This window comes from Nerophis ophidion, linkage group LG24 (genome assembly GCF_033978795.1).
Source record: "Nerophis ophidion isolate RoL-2023_Sa linkage group LG24, RoL_Noph_v1.0, whole genome shotgun sequence".
Lineage (NCBI taxonomy): Eukaryota > Metazoa > Chordata > Actinopteri > Syngnathiformes > Syngnathidae > Nerophis > Nerophis ophidion.
The window spans coordinates 28,442,654-28,467,349 of NC_084634.1; the positions used below are offsets into that span (position 1 = coordinate 28,442,654).

General features: G+C 38.0%; 1 protein-coding gene across 1 annotated transcript in view; it reads left to right on the forward strand.

Annotated features, from left to right (window-relative positions):
• The window catches only part of thbs1b (thrombospondin 1b), a 31,411-nt gene extending 8,882 nt beyond the window's left edge, over positions 1-22,529 (forward strand). Inside the window, exons 7-23 of the mRNA XM_061886550.1 lie at positions 4,186-4,311; positions 5,082-5,178; positions 9,199-9,372; positions 9,456-9,632; positions 9,733-9,906; positions 9,982-10,109; positions 10,199-10,351; positions 11,137-11,355; positions 11,449-11,556; positions 11,928-12,087; positions 15,583-15,701; positions 16,257-16,491; positions 16,918-17,145; positions 17,250-17,521; positions 17,601-17,698; positions 17,777-17,916; positions 20,545-22,529. Coding sequence (XP_061742534.1) covers positions 4,186-4,311; positions 5,082-5,178; positions 9,199-9,372; positions 9,456-9,632; positions 9,733-9,906; positions 9,982-10,109; positions 10,199-10,351; positions 11,137-11,355; positions 11,449-11,556; positions 11,928-12,087; positions 15,583-15,701; positions 16,257-16,491; positions 16,918-17,145; positions 17,250-17,521; positions 17,601-17,698; positions 17,777-17,916; positions 20,545-20,552 — 2,616 coding nt within the window. The 3' untranslated portion in view covers positions 20,553-22,529. The remainder of the gene's footprint in view (positions 1-4,185; positions 4,312-5,081; positions 5,179-9,198; positions 9,373-9,455; positions 9,633-9,732; positions 9,907-9,981; positions 10,110-10,198; positions 10,352-11,136; positions 11,356-11,448; positions 11,557-11,927; positions 12,088-15,582; positions 15,702-16,256; positions 16,492-16,917; positions 17,146-17,249; positions 17,522-17,600; positions 17,699-17,776; positions 17,917-20,544) is intronic.
• The last annotated feature ends 2,167 nt before the right edge of the window (positions 22,530-24,696 follow it).

Here is a 24,696-nt window from a genome sequence, read left to right on the forward strand (position 1 = left end):
ATTACTTCGGAATACACCTGTTTAACTGCCACTGGTCAGTTTTCTTTTGTCTTGAAGTTAGGGCCCCAAAACCCTACTTTAGCTCTGAATTTCTATTATTTTAGGATTTTTTTTTTTCCTTCATCACTGAACCGTGAATCTGAATTTTAAAATGAATGAAAAAAAAAGATGCGACAAATGCCCAGTGGGGTATACGGTGGTCGTCTAGGTTCAGAATTTGCATGTTTGTAACAATTTGCATGTTTGTAACAGTACTTGAGATCTCAAGCGCCGCCAAAAAGAAATCTTTTTTTTTTCTTTTTTAAATTTTTCATCATAAATTGAACAAGATTTCAGTCGATTTTACACTGTTATACAGGGGGTCCAAACTACGGGCCACGGGCCAAATGCAGCTCGCAGGCAAGTTCAAGCTGGCCCGCGAGATGTCACCAGTGTATTAAAAAATGTTGCAGACGTGATATTTCTGATTGATTACAAAACTTTTAGGAGGTTGTCACTAAAGTAAAGAAGGTAATCGTCGAACTTTCACATACTCTAATATCGAATTGTATTCAAATACATGTTATCAACAAAAACAGGTGAAATAACACGTTTTATATTCTAGTTTCTTCAAAATGGTCACCCTCTGCTCTGATTACTGTTTTGGACACTCTTGGCATTCTCTCAATGAGCTTCAACACGTAGTCACCTGAAAGGGTTTTTCACTTCACAGGTGTCATAGTTTTGATGCCTTCAGTGACAATCTACAAGGTAGTCTTGAAAATAAAGAAAATGCATTGAAATAATAAGGTGTGTCCAAACTTTTAGCCTGTACTCTTTGTGTGTATGTACACATATATTAAGGGTGTGGGAAAAAATTGATTCAAATACGAATCGAATCGTTTACGTTGTGCGATTCAGAATCGATTCTCCTTTTTAAAATATTGATTTTTTTATTTTTTTAATCAATCCAACAACCCACTACACAGCAATACCATAACAATGCAATCCAATTCCAAAACCAAACCTGACCCAGCAACACTCAGAACTGCAATAAACAGAGCAATTGAAGAAGACACAAACACGACAAAGATCAAACCAAAAGTAATGAAACAAAAATGAATATTATCAACAACAGTATCATTATTAGTTATAATTTCAGTATAGCAGTGATTAAAAATCCCTCACTGACATTATCATTAGACATTTATAAAAATAATAAAATACAACAATAGTGTCACAGTGGCTTACACTTGCATCGCATCTCATAAACTTGACAACACACTGTGTCCAATGTTTTCACAAAGATAAAATAAGTCATATTTTTGGTTCGTTTAATAGTTAAACCAAATGTACATTATTGCAATCAGTTGATAAAACATCGTCCTTTACAATTATAAAAGCTATTTTTTTTTTTTTAAATCTACTACTCTGCTAGCATGTCAGCAGACTGGGGTAGATACTGCTGAAATCCTAAGTATTGAATGAATACAGAATCGTTTTGAATCGGAAAAATATCGTTTTTGAATCGAGAATTGAATCGAATCGAAAAAAATCGATATATCATCGAATCGTGACCCCAAGAATCGATATTGAATGGAATCGTGGGACAGCTAAAGATTCACAGCCCTAATATATATATATATATATATACATACACACACACACACATACATATAGTTACTTTATGGCTTTCGACCCCTGGCCACATTTTTTTAGCCCAATGCGGCCTCCAAGTCAAAAATATTGGACACCCCTGCTGTAATATTTGCTAATAGAATGCTTGGAATAAAAACAAATATATTTCAGAAGGGAAACATTTTGGTTGTTTGCCCAAAATAAATTAAGTCATGTGATTAATCACGAAAAATGACTTTATTAATTATGTATATACGCAAATTAATCAGGCAATTTCTTTTGACCTTAGATGCTCCTTTTACCTTAATCCAGGGGTCGGGAACCTTTTTGTCCGAGAGAGCCATGAAAGCCAAATATTTCAAAATGTATTTCCATGGTAGCCATATAATATTTTTTAACACTGAATACAACTAAATGCATGCATTTTTAAGTAGAACCAACATTTTTAGTTTACAATAAATCTCTTGTTCTTTTTAATAACTTTGTTATTCTAAAGTTAGCCATTAATAAATATAATACTTCTTACCATTAATGCGACATCTTGGATAGGTGCGATAGAAAACGGATGGTTGGATTAAAATGCATGAAAATGTTTTATAATTTGAACTTTATTTTTAACACTGTGATTACCAGCGGAATTAATAATTACTTATCAGGTTAAGCAATGTCAGCTAAGATTTATCCGGGAGCCAGATGCAGTCATCAAAAGAGCCACATCTGGCTCTAGAGCCATAGGTTCCCTACCCCTGCCTTAATCGCTGTATGGGTTGTTAGATGGACAAGTCATACAAAGTGTTGAGTAAATAAATGATGTACGTTTAGCATAAAAAGCATTCCTGAATGACATTCTGACAATAAAATTGCATTTGTGGCCAAATATTAGGCCTTTTTTAATACATGCAATTACATGATTAATCATGATTAATCCAAAATATAAAGGTGTAATTATTCTGATAAAAAATAATCATTTGACAGCACTAAATGTAACAAATGTACGACATTTCTAAATGTAACATGTCAAACTGTAATTCCATCCAACTTGAATATTAGATAACACGGAAAAAAAACATACACTGTGGGGTATATTGTGGTTGTCTCAACAACTTTTTTGACTTCGGGGCCCAACTTTTCCACTACAGAGGAGCCTGCTCACTTAAATATTAATTGTTAACACTTTTAATCATATCTAATAATTATATCTAACTTACTTACAAACCATGTGTTAATCACAAAGATTATTATTTATTCAACACATAAAACGTTGGCTTAGGTCAGGCTGATTACAAAAATAAATACTAATCAAATGTACTGTACAGAAAAACTGATAAAAAAATACATCTACATACAATTCACTACACAGTTCGAGAATGTTTCAATGCAAACTAAATTAATAATAAATAATATATATGTTTCTTAAATAAACTGTCAATAAAAAATACAAGTGCAAATAAAAATATAACTTCACCACCCTCGTCTTAATTTTTGCGCTTATGAAGCTTTGGTTAGCTCCAGACTTCTCCTGTTTGTTTGAGATTGCCATTACTGCCACAAGTGGGGGGAAAATGTTTTACAACCACATGGACCACAGCTGAAAAACATTTTTTTTGGCGGCCGGCCCCATGGTTAATGAAACACCGGTCTAGACTCACAATGTTCATGTTTAACAGTACTTGAGATCTCAACATGGGTCAACAATGGTGCCAAATTCTCCACAGTTGCAGTGTTTTAAGGCGTATTTCTTTCATTAGCAAGACAGCGCCTTGTGATATTGTCAATTTGTAAACAGTTTAAGTGTTTTGTAACCCTAATCGACGCAGATTCAACAAATCAAGCAATATACAGTAGGGAGGGAATTCATATGGTCCCATTCGGTTTACCTGACAAATGAAACAGGACAAATTGGGGGGATGCGCTATCCACTTAGTCGCCAGATGGCAGTAGAGTGTTTAACATCTTAAAATGTGTTTCGTGCCAATTCCAACTTTAAACACAGCGTCAGTTGCTATGTAAAGTGGTGCTTTCCATGGACGCCCCTGCTTATTACAGCAAGACTACCCAAGACTACCCACATTGAACATGTGTGGCACATTATGAAGCATAAAATACAACAGCAGAGACCCCAGACTGTTGGACTGAAGCGCTACATAAAACAAGAATGGTAAAGAATTCCACTTTCAAAGCTTCAACAATTAGTTTCCTCAGTTTCCAAACGTTTATTGAGTGTTGTTAAAAGAAAGGGTGATGTAACACAGTGGCTAACATGCCCTTTCCCAACTACTTTGGCACATGTTGCAGCCATGAAATTCTAAATTAATTATTTTCAAAAAAAGTAAAGTAATGAGTTTGAACATCAAATATCTTGTCTTTGTAGTGCATTCAATTGAATATGGGTTGAAAAGGATTTGCAAATCATTGTATTCCGTTTATATTTACATCTAACACAATTTCCCAACTCATATGGAAACGGGGTTTGTAGAAACATTATCAAATGTACATCACTATAAAGCATTAACGCATTCTTATGCCTATGCCATTCACCTCTCTTTGTTTCCCCTCTGCTGCGTCCAGACCAACGAAAACAAACTGATTAAGAACCGCATCGGCATCCACAGTGGCGTCTGTATTCACAATGGCATCGTGCACAAGAACAGAGACGAGTGGACCGTGGACGACTGCACTGAGTGCACTTGTCAGGTGAGATCTGGGCGGTGTGAGACTAACACAACTCTATTCTCAGACTGCGTTTGTGCTTACTGACAGGAGGACACACAAGTGCCTAATTAGTACACACACACACACACACACACACACACACACACACACACACACACACACACACACACACACACACACAAGAATACCAGACCTCAGCTGATTTGGTCAGTAATGACAGGATCGGGTCAAGTCTTGTTTGGTCTTGATAAGAGCTCTGTAATCAGGGGGTCAACAGAAGTGGGTGTGAAGTGATTCACAGCTGGTAATTGAGAGGAACGTCAAGTGGAATGCAACGGTCATTTAGGTCAGGTGTTAAAGATCTCCTTGCTTAGTAAAATCCCTGCAAGTTATCAGTTGCTTATTATCCCTGAGTGACTCATGTAGGACATACCGGCTGTCTGGCTTTACATGTCTAGGGAACAGCACCCAGTCTGGGTCCTCAGTCTGAACCAAACTTCATTTTTACGAAAGGTTTGGCCACTGTCCCACCCATCTACTGACCCAGTAGGCCTCTGGGTGCCCGCAGAGGTCTCCTTTCTCAGACAGAATTATGCTTTTTTGAGACTGTGGGGCTCTGTGAATCATTCAAAAGCTCACATGGCGAGCAGACAACTTGTTTCGCAAAGTTGAATCAAAACCGGCAACAAAGTCCTAGACAGGATATAGTCCATTTCCGTCTGGACTCGTTTGCCGACTTTAGATAGTCTTTATTACATAACCTGTACCAAAACAAATTCTGTTCATTGCAGAACTCCGCTACAGTTTGTCGAAAGATCTCCTGCCCCCTGATTCCTTGTGCCAATGCCACCGTACCTGACGGAGAGTGTTGTCCACGCTGCGGAACACGTAAGCACTTCTCTCCACATAATCCACCATATTGGCTTCGAGTAAAGTATGACCGCTAAAGTCCAACCCAACTGAGGTTTTACAATTTAGTGTTTGACCAAAATCTGGGGTTAAAACACTAGGGATGTCCCGATCCAGGTTTTTGCACTTCCGATCCGATACAGATATTGTTTTTGCACTTCTGATCCGATACCGATACTGGCCTATCTGAGCATGTATTCAAGTTTAAAGTTATTTAGCCTACTTAGTTGTCAGATTCATGTTGAAAAGGGTTTTAGTACTCCTGATAACAACCAGCCAGCTGAATTAGGTGAGTTTCAATAATACACAATGGTTGGTATTCAACGATAAACACAAAATATCAAAAATTATACATGACAAACAGAAATGGCATCATTAAACAGTAAAAAAGTGAACAGTATTAAGTGCAAATAATGCTGTAAACATTATTTAAAAAAGCAAAACACACAAACAACCTGAGTTGGATAAAATGTCTATAACTCAGCATCAATACTTGCTCTTGAACAAGTGTAAACTAAAAAAGAATTTATAAAAACTATCTACACACTCCTTTCAATTGTTTGCCCCAGTCAGGGGGGGGACAAACAATTGAAGTCCAAGCATACTGGGGAGATTCTTTCTAACAAAGACGAGCACTTCAAGATGTTCAGGTGTCAGCCTGCTCCTGTGTTCAATGATGAGTGCTAAAAAGCCTCTCACTCTCAAGAGTCATTAAAATGTCTTACAACTTTACCACCACGCTTGACTTTAATGTGGCATGTTTTGCACTCCACCTCTTCATCTTTTTCGTTTTGTAGGGTAGAATAATCCCACACAGCTTACATTTTACCGTAACTTTTAGTTCACACAGCCGTCTTAACGGTTAGAATACAGACTTGTGGATGTGTTGAAGGTGTGCTGGAAAATGTGGAACGGAGTTTAGGGAGCAGCAGAAGAGTGGAATGTATTATTTAAATTGGTGCGTTGGAAAGCAATGATTTTTTTAAAAACTGGATCCGGATCGGCATTTTCCCATGCCTTGCTGATACGCATTTTTTGGCAAATATCGGCAGCCGATCCGATCCAAATATCGGATCGGGACAACCCTATAAGACACACCCCTTAGGCTACATTCACACAGCAGGGTTTGATGACCATTCAGATTTTTTGTTAAACCCGATATCTTTATTTAGTCATTCACATTAGTAATATATGTGGCTTCTATATACAGTATGTCTAACGTGAACGTAATGCAACTGTGAACAAAACATGACGTCACACACGGACTACTATGTTGACGGAAGATGACAATAGGTCTGGTGAACTCAACCCGACTGGTCAAAATGCCGTATCCAATTTATAACCACATACAAAAGAGGCCTGGGTCGGATTTGAAGAAAATTGCAATTGTACCATTCACATTGACATGAAAAACACAGAAACACGTCACATACGGGGAAAATAAAATTAGAATCGGCATAGAATGAGGTGGCGACTTGTCCAGGGTGTACTCCGCCTTACGCCCGAATGCAGCTGAGATAGGCTCCAGCACCCCCCACGATCCCAAAAAAGCGACAAGGATGGATGGATGGGCAAAGAATGCAAACATAGCTTTAGTCGTACGTAAACTAATGCTGAATTGTCGACTAAAATCGAACAGTAAAATGTGTTGCAGACAAATGTGTTATCGATAATAGTGGGTGACGTCCAGTGTTCGTAATAACTTGTTACATAATAACGGTGATTTTAACACTGTTACAATCTAATTAATTACTTTTAGGTCTGTTACAACGCTGTTAGCAATAGCTTGTTGTAACGTTGAACACGATTTTGGATGTGGTTTTTTGTCAGTAGCAAGGCAGCAAGTTCAATGCAGAAAATATATTTTTACTTGTGAAAGCAACAGACAGCGCCACACTAAAATGAACCCGATGTCAAATAGGAAGAGGCACCATCACACTGTAACACAGCAACATACGCACACGTACACAAAATGAATCACAAATCAATGATTGAAGTGACACTTACTTACCACGCAAACAATACACCGTTTGTTGACAAGGAGATATGACAGCCATTGAAGCACATTCAATCTCTTTATTAACCAGAGGCAACACAATCCAGCGAAAAGATTCAAAAGGGCCTGCGTCAAAGCCGACAAACTGTAGTCTGCCGCTGCTACCTGGTAAAACTAACAAACACAGCCCCGTTGAAGTCCTTGATGACATCATACATCACTAAGCAACAAACTTCGCCTTTTAAAAGCACACACAGACATGCACACTGTGCTCTCCTATAAAATGTCTCAACTGCATATGCCAGATATTTGAAGTTGTTTTTTTTTTAAGTAACTTATTAGTTACTTTTCCTAGCAATTATTTCATTAAAGAGTAATTCAGTTTACTTTACCAAAAGTAAAGTAACGAGTAACCAGCAGTGATCACCTTTTAAAAGTAATTTTCAGAACACTGGTGACATCATTGGTTGTGGGTGTTTTTTCGGACAGAAAACAAACAGAGAAAAATGCCTGCGGCCACAGTAAATACACACTGAGTGAAAATGATGAAATTATGGGAACATTTCACCCTAAAATGTCAAATAATTTGCTGAAATTGCAAAATTTTAACTTGCTTTTCATGGCAGTAAGTCGGTGATGTGGGAGCATTCACTACGAAAGCTAGCTAAAAACAGAGTTGTGCAAAAAAAACAGCTTGAACTAATATTTCAGCCAACTAAACTTTGTCTAACCAACATCTTCCTAAACATATCATTACAAAATTAACTTTTTCTTTTCAGAAAGATTAGATAGTGTGGCGTTTTTGTTGTTTTTTTGTTATTTTTACGGTTCTTTGTTCACATAAAAAATGATACATCACCTGTCCTTTTTTTTTTTTAAATGTCCACAAGTTGCACAGTTCATAAAGAAATATTTCAGAATAAGATAGTACTTGTTATTGTCTTAATTGTTATTAAAAACATGCCGAAAAACAAGCCAAATATAAAAGCTGATGGCTAAATTAAATTGACTTATTACACGATTAGTCGATTAATTGTTAGCGTAGTCGATGAAGAGTTAACTATCAAAATAGTCTGTTGCATATGATGAATCTTGCAACCAATTTTTATTATTTCCCAAGGAAATGTTTTAAATGTTTTAGAATCTGAACAAATTGGAACTAGACCAGCATGTGATCCACCTGAGAGGTTCCACTGTGCACTGGAATTAAAGCCATATAAACATCATCCAATGCGTTACAGTAAATGCTGCCAAAGCTATGGATGGTGCTTTCATTCAAACACTAACCTAGTCAGCCTCTAAAAAGAGATGCTGTGTAATTTCCAGAATAAAAGCCACAAATATGTCCCAACATAAAAGGTTTCTGTTCAGGTATGTTCATTTTAAAGATGACTTAACTGCACTCACCTCCCAGTAAATAAAATAAGTGTCCCTGTGTTTGAAACATTGGCGTTTTGTGCCTGAAAACATCTTTGAGTCCTTAAAGCTGAAATGGCTGTAATGTGGCCAAATTGTTCAAAGCGGGTTAAGAAAATTGTTTGACTGTTTTGTGAAGGCATCCTCCACATGAATGCCAACCAACATGTTGGTCATACCTCTGCAGGCTTGGCTGCAACGCCTGGCTAAAACCAAAAATAAACAGCAGGAGCCACATTCATGTGGAGCTCGGCCACTTTTTGAAGTCATGACACACTGACAGCCATGTTTTCAGAACAATTTCCTCTTTAGGAAAACATAAGTCAGTGGGGCATCCCTCTATCTGTAGGACAGTGGGCCTTTCTGTTCGACGCATTCTCTCAGTGCCCGTCCTAAACAAAAGCCCCTCTTTCTGTCTGAATCCCGGCTAAAGCGACAGTATTAGCCCTTTGCTCTAAAAGCCTTCCTCCCCTCATTTAGTCTTGGGGGTGTTTGTGAGTGTGTTGTAGTGGGAGGGTGCTGCTTTTCTGCAAAAGCTCTTTCATTGTGTTTCTTTTCCATATTCTCGCTATTCCCCTTCTTCTCAGCGAGCGACTATGCAGAGGACGGCTGGTCGCCGTGGTCTGAATGGACCCATTGTTCCGTGTCATGTGGGCGGGGCATCCAGCAGCGCGGACGCTCTTGCGACCGTATCAATAACAACTGCGAGGGCACCTCTGTGCAGACCCGAGACTGCTACCTCCAGGAGTGCGACAAGCGCTGTAAGTTGGCCCCCGGTAAACCCACACAAGTTCCGGAAAATGCACCAGAATGCAATGCAAGTGTGTGTTTTTGGTTGCATCAGTCAAGCAGGATGGCAGCTGGAGCCATTGGTCGCCGTGGTCCTCATGCTCCGTTACCTGCGGCGCGGGTGTCATCACCCGCATCCGTCTGTGCAACTCCCCAACCCCCCAGCTCGGGGGCAAGGACTGCGCGGGACAGGGTCGGGAAACGGAAAAGTGTCAAAAGTCTCAATGCCCCAGTAAGTTTTGGGTCTGCCTGATTGCACTTGTGTGTCCTTTTGAACAACAACAATAGCCTCATATCATCATCATGCAACCGGTCTTCCTTGTGTTTCTCAGTCAATGGCAACTGGGGACCCTGGTCGCCATGGGATACATGCACCGTCACATGTGGAGGTGGCACGCAGACTCGTAAACGAATTTGCAACAACCCTGAACCAAAATATGGCGGTAAAGAGTGTGTCGGTGACATCAAAGAATCACAGATGTGCAATAAGAAAACCTGTCCTGTTGGTAAGCACCGCTGATTAATAAAACTATATATATCGATGAAAACACTTCACAATAAGCATTGATTCTTGTTTCAAGATGGATGCCTCTCAAACCCTTGCTTCGCTGGGGCCAAGTGCACTAGTTTCCCTGATGGTTCCTGGAAGTGCGGAAAATGCCCTCTGGGCTATACTGGCAATGGTATCAAATGTAAAGATATTGATGAGGTAACACTAACAATCTTTCTTTACTCTGCTGTCCCAGCTGAAACCACATGCAATACTTAATTTAGTTGTTCTGCCTAATCTGAATGTAGTGCAAGGAAGTCCCGGATGCTTGCTTTGAGTTTAATGGTGTGCACCGCTGTGAGAACACAGAACCCGGCTACAACTGTCTTCCCTGCCCTCCCCGTTACTCAGGACCCCAACCGTTTGGCAAAGGTGTGGAACAGGCTGCGGCAAAAAAACAGGTACATACAATAGTTAAAGGGTAGGAATTTGCATATCAAAAACCCTCAAATTAGGTCTGTAGTTCTCTAAGGCAGTGGTTCTCAAATGGGCGGGGTACGCATACCCCTGGGGGTACTTGAAGGTATGCCAAAGGGTATGTGAGATTTTTTTTTTAATATTCTAAAAAATAGCAACAATTCAAAAATCCTTTATAAATATATTTATTGAATAATACTTCAACAAAAAATGAATGTAACTTATTAACTGTGAAAAAAAATGCAACAATGCAATTGTTGACAGCTAGATTTTTGTGGACATGTTCCATAAATATTGATGTTAAGTATTTATTTTTTTTGTGAAGAAATGTTTAGAATTAAGTTCATGAATCCAGATGGATCTCTATTACAATCCCCAAAGAGGGCACTTTAAGTTGATGATTACTTCTATGTGTAGAAATCTTTATTTATAATTAAATCACTTGTTTATTTTTCAACAAGTTTTTTTCCAAATAGTTCAAGAAACACCACCACAAATGAGCAATATTTTGCCCTACCATACAATTTAATGTATGAGAAACTGATGACATAGTGCTGTATTTTATTCCTTTATCTCTTTTTTTCAACCAAAAATGCTTTGCTCTGATTAGGGGGTACTTGAATTAAAAACATTTTCACAGGGGGTACACCACTTAAAAAAGTTTGAGAACCACTGCTCTAAGGTTCAAACTGCATTTCTGCCTTACAAAGATTAGAAAAACTTGCGAAACCATAATCTGATGACTGATTATCCTTTCTTTCCGATAAAGGTGTGCTCACCCCAAAATCCTTGCCTGGATGGAAGCCATAACTGCAATAAACACGCCCGCTGTAACTACCTCGGACATTTCTCTGAACCGATGTTTCGATGCGAGTGCAAACCTGGCTACGCTGGCAATGGACATATCTGTGGAGAGGACACCGATCTGGATGGATGGCCCAACTCTGATTTGGTTTGCGTAGAGAATGCCACATACCACTGCAAAAAGGTAAGTAGGGAGTTTATGAAGCCAAAATACACTTGAGATTAAGTGGAAGGTTATGAATGAGAGTTTTGATATTTGTGTTGTGGGTTTTTCAAGGACAACTGCCCCAACCTCCCCAACTCTGGGCAGGAAGATTACGATAAGGACGGCATTGGAGATGCCTGCGATTTTGATGACGACAACGATGGCATTCCTGATGACAGGGTACGTATGAATGCCCAAATATGGTCATGGGAGTGCACAAGGGGACATGTATGTACATCATTCATGTGCAAGAAGCCAGGCGGACAGGAGGCAGCGCTCCGAGGGAAAGCAAATGTTTTCCCTGGCCAAAACCTCAAATTCTATCACTGAGGTACAAGTCTGAAGGCACTCCTCTGTGCACCACAAATTCCAACGCGAGAAGTGGGATATGACCTAAAAATAAAGCACCTTTTCATTCCCCAGAGCTCCTTCCTTTCTAAATAGATCCACTCAGTCAGTGTGATGGCAGATGGTGGTGACCTGCACCTGAACACATAGCTCAAACCAACCCCCCCCCCTCACCCCACATCTCCTCCCTCTCTCTCAAACAGGACAATTGCCCGTTTATCTACAACCCCAGACAGTACGACTATGACCGTGATGACGTTGGCGATCGCTGTGACAACTGCCCTTACAATAGCAACCCTGACCAAACAGACACGGACAACAATGGAGAGGGAGATGCCTGTGCTGTGGACATCGACGGAGATGGTAAGCATCAAAATGGTTGTCAGCCACTGATTCAAATTATAAATAGTTTTTACATCGCAATAAATAGGAATGACAATTGGGTATTTCACTACATTTAGTAGTAGCAATCTTTTTTTTTGTTTTTGTCGAACTCTTGATTTGCTTGTGACTTAACAACTACCTCACAATTTATGATTGAAAAGCAAATGAAATGTTATTCTTGTTAGCAACAAGTCAGTTTGTATTACCTCTCCCAATTAGTTGTCGAGTAAATAGACAAGTTAGGGTGCTGATTATTTACTGTGATGTTCCACTTACATTCCTTTAAAGATATATCTTACCAAGGTCAGCTGGTCTATGTTTGGGATAAGCATTCAGTGTATGCGTCATTGTTCTTCTGTTGTTAAATTCTTCTTCATTTTTTTTCCATGTCACTCCGAGTTGTTTGACTTGACATCTGCCTCACAAACGTCCACCCATATTTCTTACTACCTATTTAACCCAGAAACGGATCTTACAAGCTACCTGTAGTGTAAGACAGCTTACTTTTTTCAAATTGCTGTGAGAATGCACACAATTTAACCTAAATGTCAAGTTAGTGAGTTGTACCTACATGTAATATTTGTGTTTTATACAATATTTTACTAATGCTAGCAGTATATGGCACTATGATTGGTGGCAGCATTCTTCATTTTTTGTTTTTTTTTGACATTATTCATGTATTTCATGTCACTCTGAATTGGTAGACTTGACAACAGCCTCACAACCCTTTTTGCGCAGTTTTAACTGACAAAGCACATTCTAGTTATTTGCTTTACTTCTCCAAACTAGTTGTTGAGTAAATAGATTAGTTAGGGTGTTAATTATTTAGTGTAATGGTCTGATAGCATTCCCTTTAAATAACTATTTTACCTAGATTCGCATGTTTGTGTTTGGGATAAGAGGAATATGACAGGATAGAGTGTTGGTGTCCTTGTTCTTTTGCTTTTCTTGAATTCTTCATTTTTTTTTCAAGTCACTTCGATATGTCAGACTTGAGATCTGCGTCACAAACATTTTAGTAGATTCTAAAAGCGCCTAAAAATTCCTACTAATTATTCGCCCCAGAAACAGGTCCCACAAGCTATGACAGTTTTTGTTTTTTGTTTTTTAATTCTGTCTAAAAATGCATGTAATGATGTATCAATGAGTTGTACTAGAATCAGGCTTTTTTTTTTGTAAGGTTTGCGAATACAAAAATGTGTTCTTACTCAATATGACAGCATAACTGTCACACTCAATATGACAATTATTTAAAAATAACTCTTAAACCAAACATGCAAAATGGCTAATAATGCCTGAAAACAAATGTATTTGAGTTTTAAAAGAAACATGAGCCTTTCTAAAAAAAATCAATCTCATCATACTTGTGCAATGACAATAAAGATCTATTCTTTTTCTTTCTATTCTTTAAGGTTTGCAAATACAAAATTGAGTTTTTTTACTCAATATGACAGTATACATGTACAGTAACTGTCGTACTAAATATGAAAGTCATATAAGCAAAATTCCAAAATAAAAACATGCAGTATGTCTAAAAATGCCTGTAATAATGTATCAATGAGTTGTACTAGAATAAGGCTTTTTTTGTAAGGTTTGCAAATACAAAAATGTGTTCTTACTCAATATGACAATATAACTGTCACACTCAATATGGCAGTTATTTAACAAAATAACTCCTAAACCAAACATGCAAAATGGCTAATAATGCCTGAAAAAATGTATCTGTGATTTTTAAAAGAAACATGAGCCTTTTTTAAGGTTTGCAAATACAAAATTTTGTTTTTTTTGCTCAATATGACAGTATAACTGTCATACTAAATATGAAAGTTACATAAGAAAAACTTCAAAACAAAAACATGTAATATGTCTAAAAATGCCTGTAATAATGCATCTGTGAGTTTTACTAGAATCAGGTGTTTTTGTAAGGTTTACAAATGCAAAAATTTGTTTTTACTCAATGACAGTATAACTGTCACACTCAATGACAGTTATTTAAAAATAACTCCTAAACCAAACATGCAAAATGGCTAATAATGCCTGAAGAAATGTATCTTTGCGAGTTTTAAAAGAAACATGAGCCTTTTGTAAGGTTCGCAAATATAAATTTGAGGTTTTTTACTCAATATGACGGAATAACTTTCATACTAAGTTAGCATTTACTTCTCTGACTTAGTCGTCAAGTAAAAAGACAAGTTAGCGTGTTGTTCCTATTTGTTGATATTTATGTTAAATACAGTATTTTATTAATATTAGCAGTGAAGTATATGGCGCTAGAGCTGTGAATATTTAGGCACCACAATACTTGATTCGATTAGATTCTTGGTAGTAACACTTCCATTCAAAATCGATTCTCGATTCAAAACGATTTTCGATTCAAATTCAATACTTTTATTAACATTGAGTGCCATTTCAATGATTAACTACATTCCTCCATAAAGTAGATAACAGCTCCGATGAATGTATATATTTCTTTAAAAAAAAAATGGTTTTGTTTAATAAAATTCTACCCAGACGTATATGAAAGTCAAATACAAATAAGGCAAGTATCCAAAACTACTCTATTCTAAAAAAATATATATATATCTGTACAGCAGGTATTGGCATCTACATCAACAATATGATTTGCCTAAGTGTCTGGACATGACAGATAAAAAAAAAAAAAAAATTATTTTTGTTTTGATTTTTTTAATCAAATTTAGATTTTTCTTGAATTTATTAAGAATCATTACAAGTAAGAATCTTGATTCATTTGAAAATCGATTTTTTTTTTTTTGACACCCCTATATGGGGTCATATTAAAATTAAAGTACCACTGATAGTCACACACACTAGGTGTGGTGAAATTATCCTCTGCATTTGACCCATCACCATGTTCACCCCCTGGGAGGTGAGGGGAGTAGTGAGCAGCATCGCTGGCCGTGCTTGGGAATCATTGGGTGATTTAACCCCCCCAATTCCAAACCTTGATGCTGAGTGCCAAGCAGGGAGGCAATGGGTCCCAATTTTATAGTCTTTGGTATGACTCGGCGGGGTTTGAACTCACGACCTTCCAGTCTCATGGCGGACACTCTAACCACAAGGCCCCTTAGCAGGTCATCACATATATGTCAGCGAGCACTACTGCTAAATAGATGAGCTAGGACTGTTATTTACATACGTTTCTGCTAAACATACTCAGTTTATTCAATGTTTTACCCAGGTTAACAGATTTTTGTGCAGTTAAAAAAAAGGCTGGCAGTTTTGGTTTGCTTCTTCTCCTTTTGTTTTGGTCAAATCACCCTAATTTTAGTCTGACAGCTTGACAACTAAAATGACTAACCTTGTTTGTACAATTTCAAGTTTTTACTAAACATGGTTCTAAAGATAGAGACCAGCTCACCAGCTAGATAATGCTAGCTATACACATTTTCCTTTTAGAAATGTCCTGAATTCAAGTCATGAATTAATACACCTGTGTCTGTTTTCATTTGCCAGGCATACTTAACGAAAAGGACAACTGCCCCTACGTGTACAACGTCGACCAAAGAGACACAGACTTGGATGGGGTGGGAGACATGTGCGACAACTGCCCTCTGGAACATAATCCCGATCAGGTCTGTGGCCATTTTCCTTCCACCTCAACCGCCACCAACAATACACATTCATCTCTCTGTCTCACTCCATAGCTCAGCATATTTACCTCTTTCAAATGGGAGACAGAAAGAGAGAGAAAGAGAGTCCTGAGCCCATTTCAACAGGGGAAAAAAAAGCTTGAGTAAATCCCGTGTAAAGGTCAAGGGCACATCGGATCAAAAGGCATAGTGGGCCAGGGGGGTTGGCGGGTTTCTTCAATGGCCCATTGACATTAGTTGGTGGGTTATGCGAGGGAAGAGACCCTCAGCTGGATATTAGCGAGGAGTGGGCTGCGTCCTGCACCTGTGTCATGCTACACTGAGAAAAAGGAATGCGTTGTTACAGCAATCATTTAGCTAGGTTTTCGTTTGTAAAAATGACAGTATATTTTGGACTAGATTTGACCAATCCAAGTCTACGAGCATGAACCGATAAAGCCTGCTCCAACGAGAAGCGAAACGTTTTCTAAGACGAATTGAACAGTCCAGTTGGGATCGATCGAGCGCCCTGAGTAAACGGTACATTTGCCATTTCAGGTGGATTCAGACGATGACCGAGTGGGAGACAAGTGTGACAGTAACCAGGATATCGATGAGGACGGACACCAGAACAACCTGGACAACTGCCCGTATATCCCGAATGCCAATCAGGCTGATCACGACAAGGACGGAAAGGGAGACGCCTGCGACCATGACGACGACAATGACGGCATTCCGGACGACAAGGACAACTGCAGACTAGCCTTTAATCCTGACCAGGTCGACTCTGATGGTGAGTGCAATAAAATATTCTTTACTTTGTCTACTTTCCCGAGAGGAGTGTGGATATTCCTTAGGAACTCTTATTATAAGAGGAACCCTCTTTGCCGTTCATTATATTTCATTATTCATATTAAAAGCCAAGAGTGGACAAGATATTTCTTTGTGGACTGCTTCATTACCTATCTTAGAATTAGGTTCTTAACTCCTTGTTTGCTAACTTACCCAACCTTTGGGACACTTCTCTCAATGGTCTCTTTGCCGGGGCTGCATCTCACTAAGTTGCCGTGTGAGTGACAAGAAAAAAAAAAATTATCTTGGGGAGAAAATGTTTGGGGCCACCTGCTGGTTTGCTTTATAGAACTGTTGCTCCCTCTCAGACTATGTATGTTTGTATGACTCGACGATCATGACCTAAGTATATCATCTCTAATTGCAGGTGATGGCCGTGGAGATGCCTGCAAAGACGATTTTGACCAGGACAACGTGCCAGACATCTACGACGTGTGTCCGGAGAACTTTGACATCAGCGAGACAGACTTCCGCAAGTTCCAGATGGTTCCTCTGGATCCTAAAGGCACTTCCCAGATCGATCCTAACTGGGTGGTACGTCACCAGGGGAAAGAACTTGTTCAGACCGTTAACTGTGACCCTGGCATTGCTGTCGGTGAGTGGATACTAATGTACAACTCTTGAGGTTTTCATAAATACCTTAGAAAGTCCATCATTTAAGATACATTTAATATCTCTAACGTGATCAATTTTCTGCAGGATACCACGAGTTCAATTCGGTGGACTTCAGTGGGACCTTCTTTATCAACACCGAGAGGGACGACGACTATGCTGGCTTTGTGTTTGGATACCAGTCCAGCTCCAGGTTTTATGTGGTGATGTGGAAACAGATTACTCAGACCTACTGGTCCAACAAACCCACCAAGGCCCAGGGCTACTCTGGCCTGTCTATCAAAGTGGTCAATTCCACCACTGGCCCAGGAGAACACCTCAGGAATGCTCTCTGGCATACCGGGAATACTCCGGGACAGGTATGAAATACTTTTAGGCAGCGTAATCTAGTCCACAAACAAAAGGGAATGACTTATTCATAATTTTGACTGATTTTAGGTCCGTACTCTCTGGCACGACCCTAAGAATGTTGGATGGAAAGATTTCACTGCCTACAGATGGCATCTGATCCACAGACCAAGAACAGGACTTATCAGGTGAGGGGAGGAATGACTTCATCTCTGATGGATTAAATCCTAGCTCTAGCTCACAGTGTTCTTTCTTCATTCACTCAGAGTTGTGATGTACGAAGGAAAGAAGATTATGGCAGATACTGGTAGCATCTACGACAAGACCTATGCAGGAGGCAGGCTAGGTCTTTTTGTCTTTTCACAGGAAATGGTTTACTTCTCAGACCTCAAGTATGAGTGCAGAGGTAAGAACTGATCCTTTCTGTAAAACTGGCTAAACGCCTGATTTAGGATATACTTCTGCCTTCACAGCATTAGTAATTACCAAATTATTTTTGTGTCATAAAACATAAATAATACACCAAAAGTCTGATCTAAGATGTGCTAAATAGCATTAGCGAAACTGTAAAAGTGGGTGTGTTGCGCATGATCTATCAAGACTGCGTGCGCGTGCGACATTGATTACAAGTGCAAAAGTATTGCAGACCGTCCTCTTTAAATGATGATTTATTTTTTTAGCATTTCCAGTGCTAAATGATTAAATATGCATCTCTTCCTCCTAGTTTTGTAGCCGTTCTGATAATTACAATCAAGTTTGCAAGCATTTTAGTGCACGCAAAACTTTAGTTGATCAGGCCCTAATACTTAAACCTAAAAGGTATAAATATTATCAAATATTATTTTAATCCCTGAATTTCAAAACATACCATTTTATTTTATTTTTTTGAATAGCCAAGCATGTGTTTTTCTTGTGCCGATAAATGTCATTTAATAGATAGATAGATAGTACTTTATTGATTCCTTCAGGAGAGTTCCTTCGGGAAAATTAAAATTCTAGCAGCAGTGTACAGAGTTGAGATCAATTGAAATAAAAGTAAAAAGTAAATAATGGGGGTTTAAAAGGAAACAAAATAGAGAAATATTACAAAAAGAATAAAAACAATGGGAATAACAATACAACAGTAAAATAAGAATATAACAAGACAAAGTAGGCAGTAGTGACCATGTTATGACTCTCGCTGCTGTGTTGGATCCGCTTTGGACTGGACTCTCGCGACTGTGTTGGATCCATTATGGATTGATCTTTCACAGTATCATGTTCTCATAGTCATCATTGTCACCGACGTCCCACTGGGTCATTATTGTCACCGATGTCCCACTGGGTGTGAGTTTTCCTTGCCCTTATGTGGGCCTACCGAGGATGTCGTAGTGGTTTGTGCAGCCCTTTGAGACACAGAATTTAGGGCTATATAAGTAAACATTGATTGATTGATTGATTATGAAAACGTATTGCACTGTTAATGTTAATGCAACAATACAAAAAATATATTTGCAAACAAGAATGGTCTGGCAAAAAAATTACAAACAAAAACATATTTCAAATTGTTTTAAATATTTTCAAACAAAAAAAATGTTTTAGCAACAGTTTTTTTGGGGGGGGGAGGGTGGGGTCTTACACATTTTTGGGGAGTTAGAAATTGTTCACATGTTTTGGGTTGCATAACAACCTCAACCCCACCAAAAATAAAACGATTTCCAACCCCGAAAATTATTTGCAATGTAAATATTTTTTGGGGTTGAAAAATAATTTTGGGTGGGCTGGAAATCCATTTTATATGTGGTTACATAAAATACACACAATTCTCTCCATATTTTTTGATTATTTAAAATCTAATATTATTTACTTACTAGTTAAGTCCCTGAACAGAAAAATTGTTTATAATGATCGAATAAATTAATAATTTCTGACTTTGTTGGTTATGTGTGGAAAACCTTTAGTATATACGGCCCCAATTCTTTAACCTAAATGTTAAACAATAATAAAAAATATTTTAACCCATGAATTTCAAAATGTTATAATATATACAGTATAGGCCAAAAGTTTGGACACACCTTCTCCTCATTCAATGCATTTTCTTTATTTTCATGACTATTTACATTGTAGATTGTCACTGTAGCCATCAAAACTATGAATGAACACACATGTGGAGTTATGTACTTAACAAAAAAAATAATAATTGAAAACATGTTTTATATACTAGTTTCTTCAAAATAGCCACCCCTTGCTCTGATTACTCTTTTGCACACACTTGGCATTCTCTCGGTGAGCTTCAAGAGGTAGTCACCTGAAATGGTTTTCACTTCACGGGTGTGCTTAAAGCTCATAATAAGAGCAAATGGTGGCTATTTTGAAGAAACTAGAATATAAAACATGTTTTCAGTTATTTCACCCTTTTTTTGTTAAGTACATAACTCCTCATGTTTTGATGACTTCAGTGACAACCTTCAATGTAGTCATGAAAATAAATAAAGAAAAATAAATAAATAAAATAAAGAAAATGCATTGAATGAGGAAAAGGTGTTTGATCAACCCCCCCAAAAACAACTTGTAACCCCAAAAAATATTTGCAACCTAAACCTGTTTTTATTCAAAAATTGCATTATGTGGGCTGCAGATCCATTTTTAGTTTGGTGGCATAAAAAAATACACACATATCTCTCCATATTTGTTGTCATATGTTTTATTTAATAGTTCAGTACCTTAACAGAAGAATTGTTTTTGATGATCGAATGACTGAAAAAGGTCTGACTTTGTCGGAAAAATTACTTTTTGGTTCTATTTTTTGGTGAAATATTTGATAAGTCGAATGTGAGATACTGTAGTTGTTTGTCGCTTCACTTTCATTCCCTTCATTTTTAGTGTTGACTCAGCCATATTGTACTGAGCAGCCAGGACACTAAATGTAGCATTTCACAATTTCCTGTTGAAAAAACAAATTGTTCATCCTAAAATGGTGTTTGACTTCAAAGGCGTGACGATAAATACAAAATCTTCCAAAACGTCTAACATAATCTATCTTTTTTCCCCACAGATGCATAAATGCACAGCGCTGGATGCTCTGAGGAATGCACTTTTTAGTAGTATGACTTTTTAAATTTTTTTTTTTTTATTCTCTTTTAAAAGTCCCGGGACCGATTTTTATCCCCGCAACGCTTTTTTGTGCACCCGTAGAGGGTGAAAGGGCATTTGGGCGGCCTCAGAGAAACCGCCGAGCACCGAACAGCTGAATGCCGTTTAAGGATCAGAGAGTCCCTTCTCCTCCAGCCTTCTGCAAGAGCAGGGAGAAAAAGGAAAATATCCCCCCCCCCCCGCCCTGCCTTTGCCAGTAGGACACCAGCACCTCTGTGTCCCAGCTCTCCTTGCTTTCTTACACTCTGAAAGAACTCATTCATCTCTGTGCGGGACGGACTCCCCGTAGACAACTATGCACTTCCAAACTTTTTTACATCCGCAGCTTTTTTCGCGCACCTTTCCTACCTTAGCCCTCTCTGGACGGACATCCCAAAGAAAAGACTGAGTAATTATTCCGTTTGCTTTACGTTTGGAACGATGGACTCGAAGAATGACGACGGCAATAACGTTTTTAGGAATACTTGGAGAAAGGTGGGGGTGTTAGAAACCAGCGGAACTCATGGATGTTCATGCTTGTGTGTGCAAGACTGGCCATGGATGGAAAACGAAAGTACTTCATTCTTCTATGAAAGTCCTAGAAAAGAAGACGTGTAGTTTAGTCTTGTGTGCGTCCTGAATTGCTAAACATCTCTCAGGAAACATCAAGAGCCACCGATCTGCAGTCCCTCAATGTCACACCCAAACTTGCTCAACAACTTATTACACCCTCATATTTTGAGGTTCTAATTAGGTATTATGTAAATACATATAATTTATTGACTCGTGCCTACAATGTAGGCAGCAAAATACACTTTTGAATACTTTGAAAAAGTACAAAATATATTTGATGGAACAGTGACAAATGAACAAAATCGGAGAGTAATCAGGTTTAGGAAACTGGATCCCAGCAGGCACAAAACATTGAAACAACGTAGAGAACTCGTCCAATTAGGTCCTGACGTTGATCATCTGAAACTCAACGTTGAAACCACATGATATTTGATGACGTTTAATCAATGTTGAGTTTTGATGTTGATTTGACCATTTATTTTTGGTCATTTCCCAACCGATATCCTACAACGCAAACACAACATTGAAACAACATACTTTTTGACAACGTTTGTTCAACGTCAGGTTGTGACGTTGATTTGACCATTGAAATGTGTTCGTTTCCCAACCCGCAACGTGAATTTTGCAACGTTGTCTCAAAGTCAGTTTTAAAGGACATGTACATATAATCAACATTGTATCAATATCTTGTGCCTGCTGGGATGTGTTGCTCTTGCAAGATCCCTCCTTCCAACTGTACCTAAGCATGTATTTGACTTGTGTGTCTTTTTTGGAAAGAGATGCACAACAAATGAAATGATGTACAAATATTACCTCATGGCTGTTGATCAACACAAACACATGCATTTAATTCTCTTACAGTAGTATTTGTGTAGCATGGGTTGTAAATAAAATGACATTAAAATGCAACCTACCCCAGCGAGAGTAAAATGGGAGATTTGCTTTTTTTTACTGGATAACTTTGCTTTAAAGTATATATGTCCAATGCTGTTTTTAGCAGATAAATTATTTTTCTGTTATGTCTTAGCCGTTTGTGAGAAGTCGATTTGAGTGTATGTGCGTGTGTGTCTGTAGTCAAATGCTATTTAAATAATTTATCGGGATTTGTTGCCGTACAGAAGGCCACGTATCCGTCTGTATGAACGGTTTGCACATTGATGTGAGGATGTTGTATTCTTATCATTTTTACTTTTTTGTATCAATATTATCGTTATTTTTGTACAATTAGTTTTGCTTGTATGTAAAGATGTTCTTAGTTGTACAAAGCTAAAATGCTGTTTTAGTCATAGTGATCATTTTGTTAAACATTTCAAGATAATAAATAGTTAAAAGGTCCATTACTGTGCGTGAGTGTTTCAAACATAGAAATACAAAATATATCCCCACAAGATTGTCCATCATCTTAGAAGTGAATACATACTCATGGAGGCCATACACACCTTTTGAATGGAGCAAAAAAAAAAAAAAACCACAAAAAAAACAATCAAACTGCAACATTTCTAAAAGAACAATATTGTAGGGAGTGCATACAGACACTTGATGCCAAAAACACGACCAAACCCCATTATAACTTGAGTCCAAGTAAAAAATACAATCAAAAAGCAATATTCTCTAAAAGACAAACGTTGTAGGGAGTGCATACAGACACATGGAGATCATACATAGAACTAAGCCACATTTTTAGTCAAATAAAAACAAAAATACAATCAAAATACAAAATGTTCTACAAAACCAACATTGTAGGGAGTGCATACAGACATATTAGGGCCATACACACAACTGAGCCCCATTATAACCACGATCAAAGTCAAATATACAATCAAAATGCAACATTCTCGAAAAGACAAACATTGTAGGGAGTGCATACAGACACATGGAGATCATACATAATACTGAGACTCAATTTAAGTAGAGTCAAATTTTAAAACATACAATCCAAATACAACATTTTCTATAAGACCAAGATTGTAGGGAGTGCTTACAGACATATGAAGGCCATACACACAACTGAGCCACATTATAACTAGAGTCAGAGTCAAAAATAAAATCTAAATGCAACATATTCTTAAAGACCAACATTGTAGGGAGTGCATACGTACATATAAAGGCCATACACACAACTGGGCCCCATTATAAAGTTAAAGTACCAATGATTGTCATACACACACTAGGTGTGATGAAATTTGTCCTCTGCATTTGACCCATCCCCTTGATCACTCCCTGGGAGGTGAGGGGAGCAGTGGGCAGCAGTGGTGCCGCGCCCGGGAAACGTTTTTGGTGATTTAACCCCCAATTCCAACCCTTAATGCTGAATGCCAAGCAGGGAAGCAAAGGGTCCCATTTTTTTTAATAGTCTTTTGTATGACTCGGCCCGGGTTTGAACTCACAACCTACCGATCTCAGGGCGAACACTCCAACCAGTAGGCGACTGAGTAGGTGTTTAACTAGAGTCAAAGTCAAAAATACAATCAAAATGCAATATACTCTTAAAGAACAACATAGGTGGGAGTGCATACAGACACATGGAGATCATACATAGTACTAAGCCACATTTTAAGTAGACTCAAATTAAAAAAAAAATACAATCAAAATACATTTTCTACAACACCAAAGTTGTAGGGAGTGCATACAGACATATGAAGGCCATACACACAACTTAGCCCCATTACGTATAGTCAAAGTAAAAAATACAATTAAAATGCAACATTCTCTAAAAGACAAACATTGTAGGGAGTGCAGACAGACACATGGAGATCAGACATAATACTGAGCCACATTTTAAGTAGAGTCAAATTTTAAAACATACAATCAAAATACAAATTTTTCTACAAAACCATCATTGTGGGGAGTGCATAGACATATGGAGGCCACACACATGACTGAGCCAAATTATAAGTATAGTCAAAGTCAAAAATAAAATCATAACGCAAAATTTTCTATTAAAAATAAAACATTGTAGGGAGTGCATACAGACCAAACATACAACTGAGCATCATTATGAGTCCAGTCAAATTAAAATAATTTGAAACAAAATACGTTTTCCAAAAGACCAATAGTGTAAGGAGCGAATGAATACACACAAAGGCCATGCACATAACCAAGCAACAACATGAGTGGGGTCAAATAAAAATAAAAAATACAATCAAAAGACAACCTTCCCTGAAATATCAAAACTGTAGGGAATGCATACACACACGAAGGCCATACGCACAACTATGCCACAATATGAGTAGAGTCAAATAATGATAATAATAATAATAAATACAATCAAAGTGCAACATTCCCTGAAAAACCAAAGTTGTAAGGAGTTGATACAGACACATGGAGGCCACACACATGACTGAGCCCCATTGTAAGTATAGTCAAAGCCAAAAATACAATCAAAACGCAACATTTTCTAAAAAAAAATAATAATAAAATAAATACATTCTAGGGAGTGCATACAGACATATGGAGCTCATACATACAACTGAGCATCATTATGAGTCCCGTGAAATTTAAA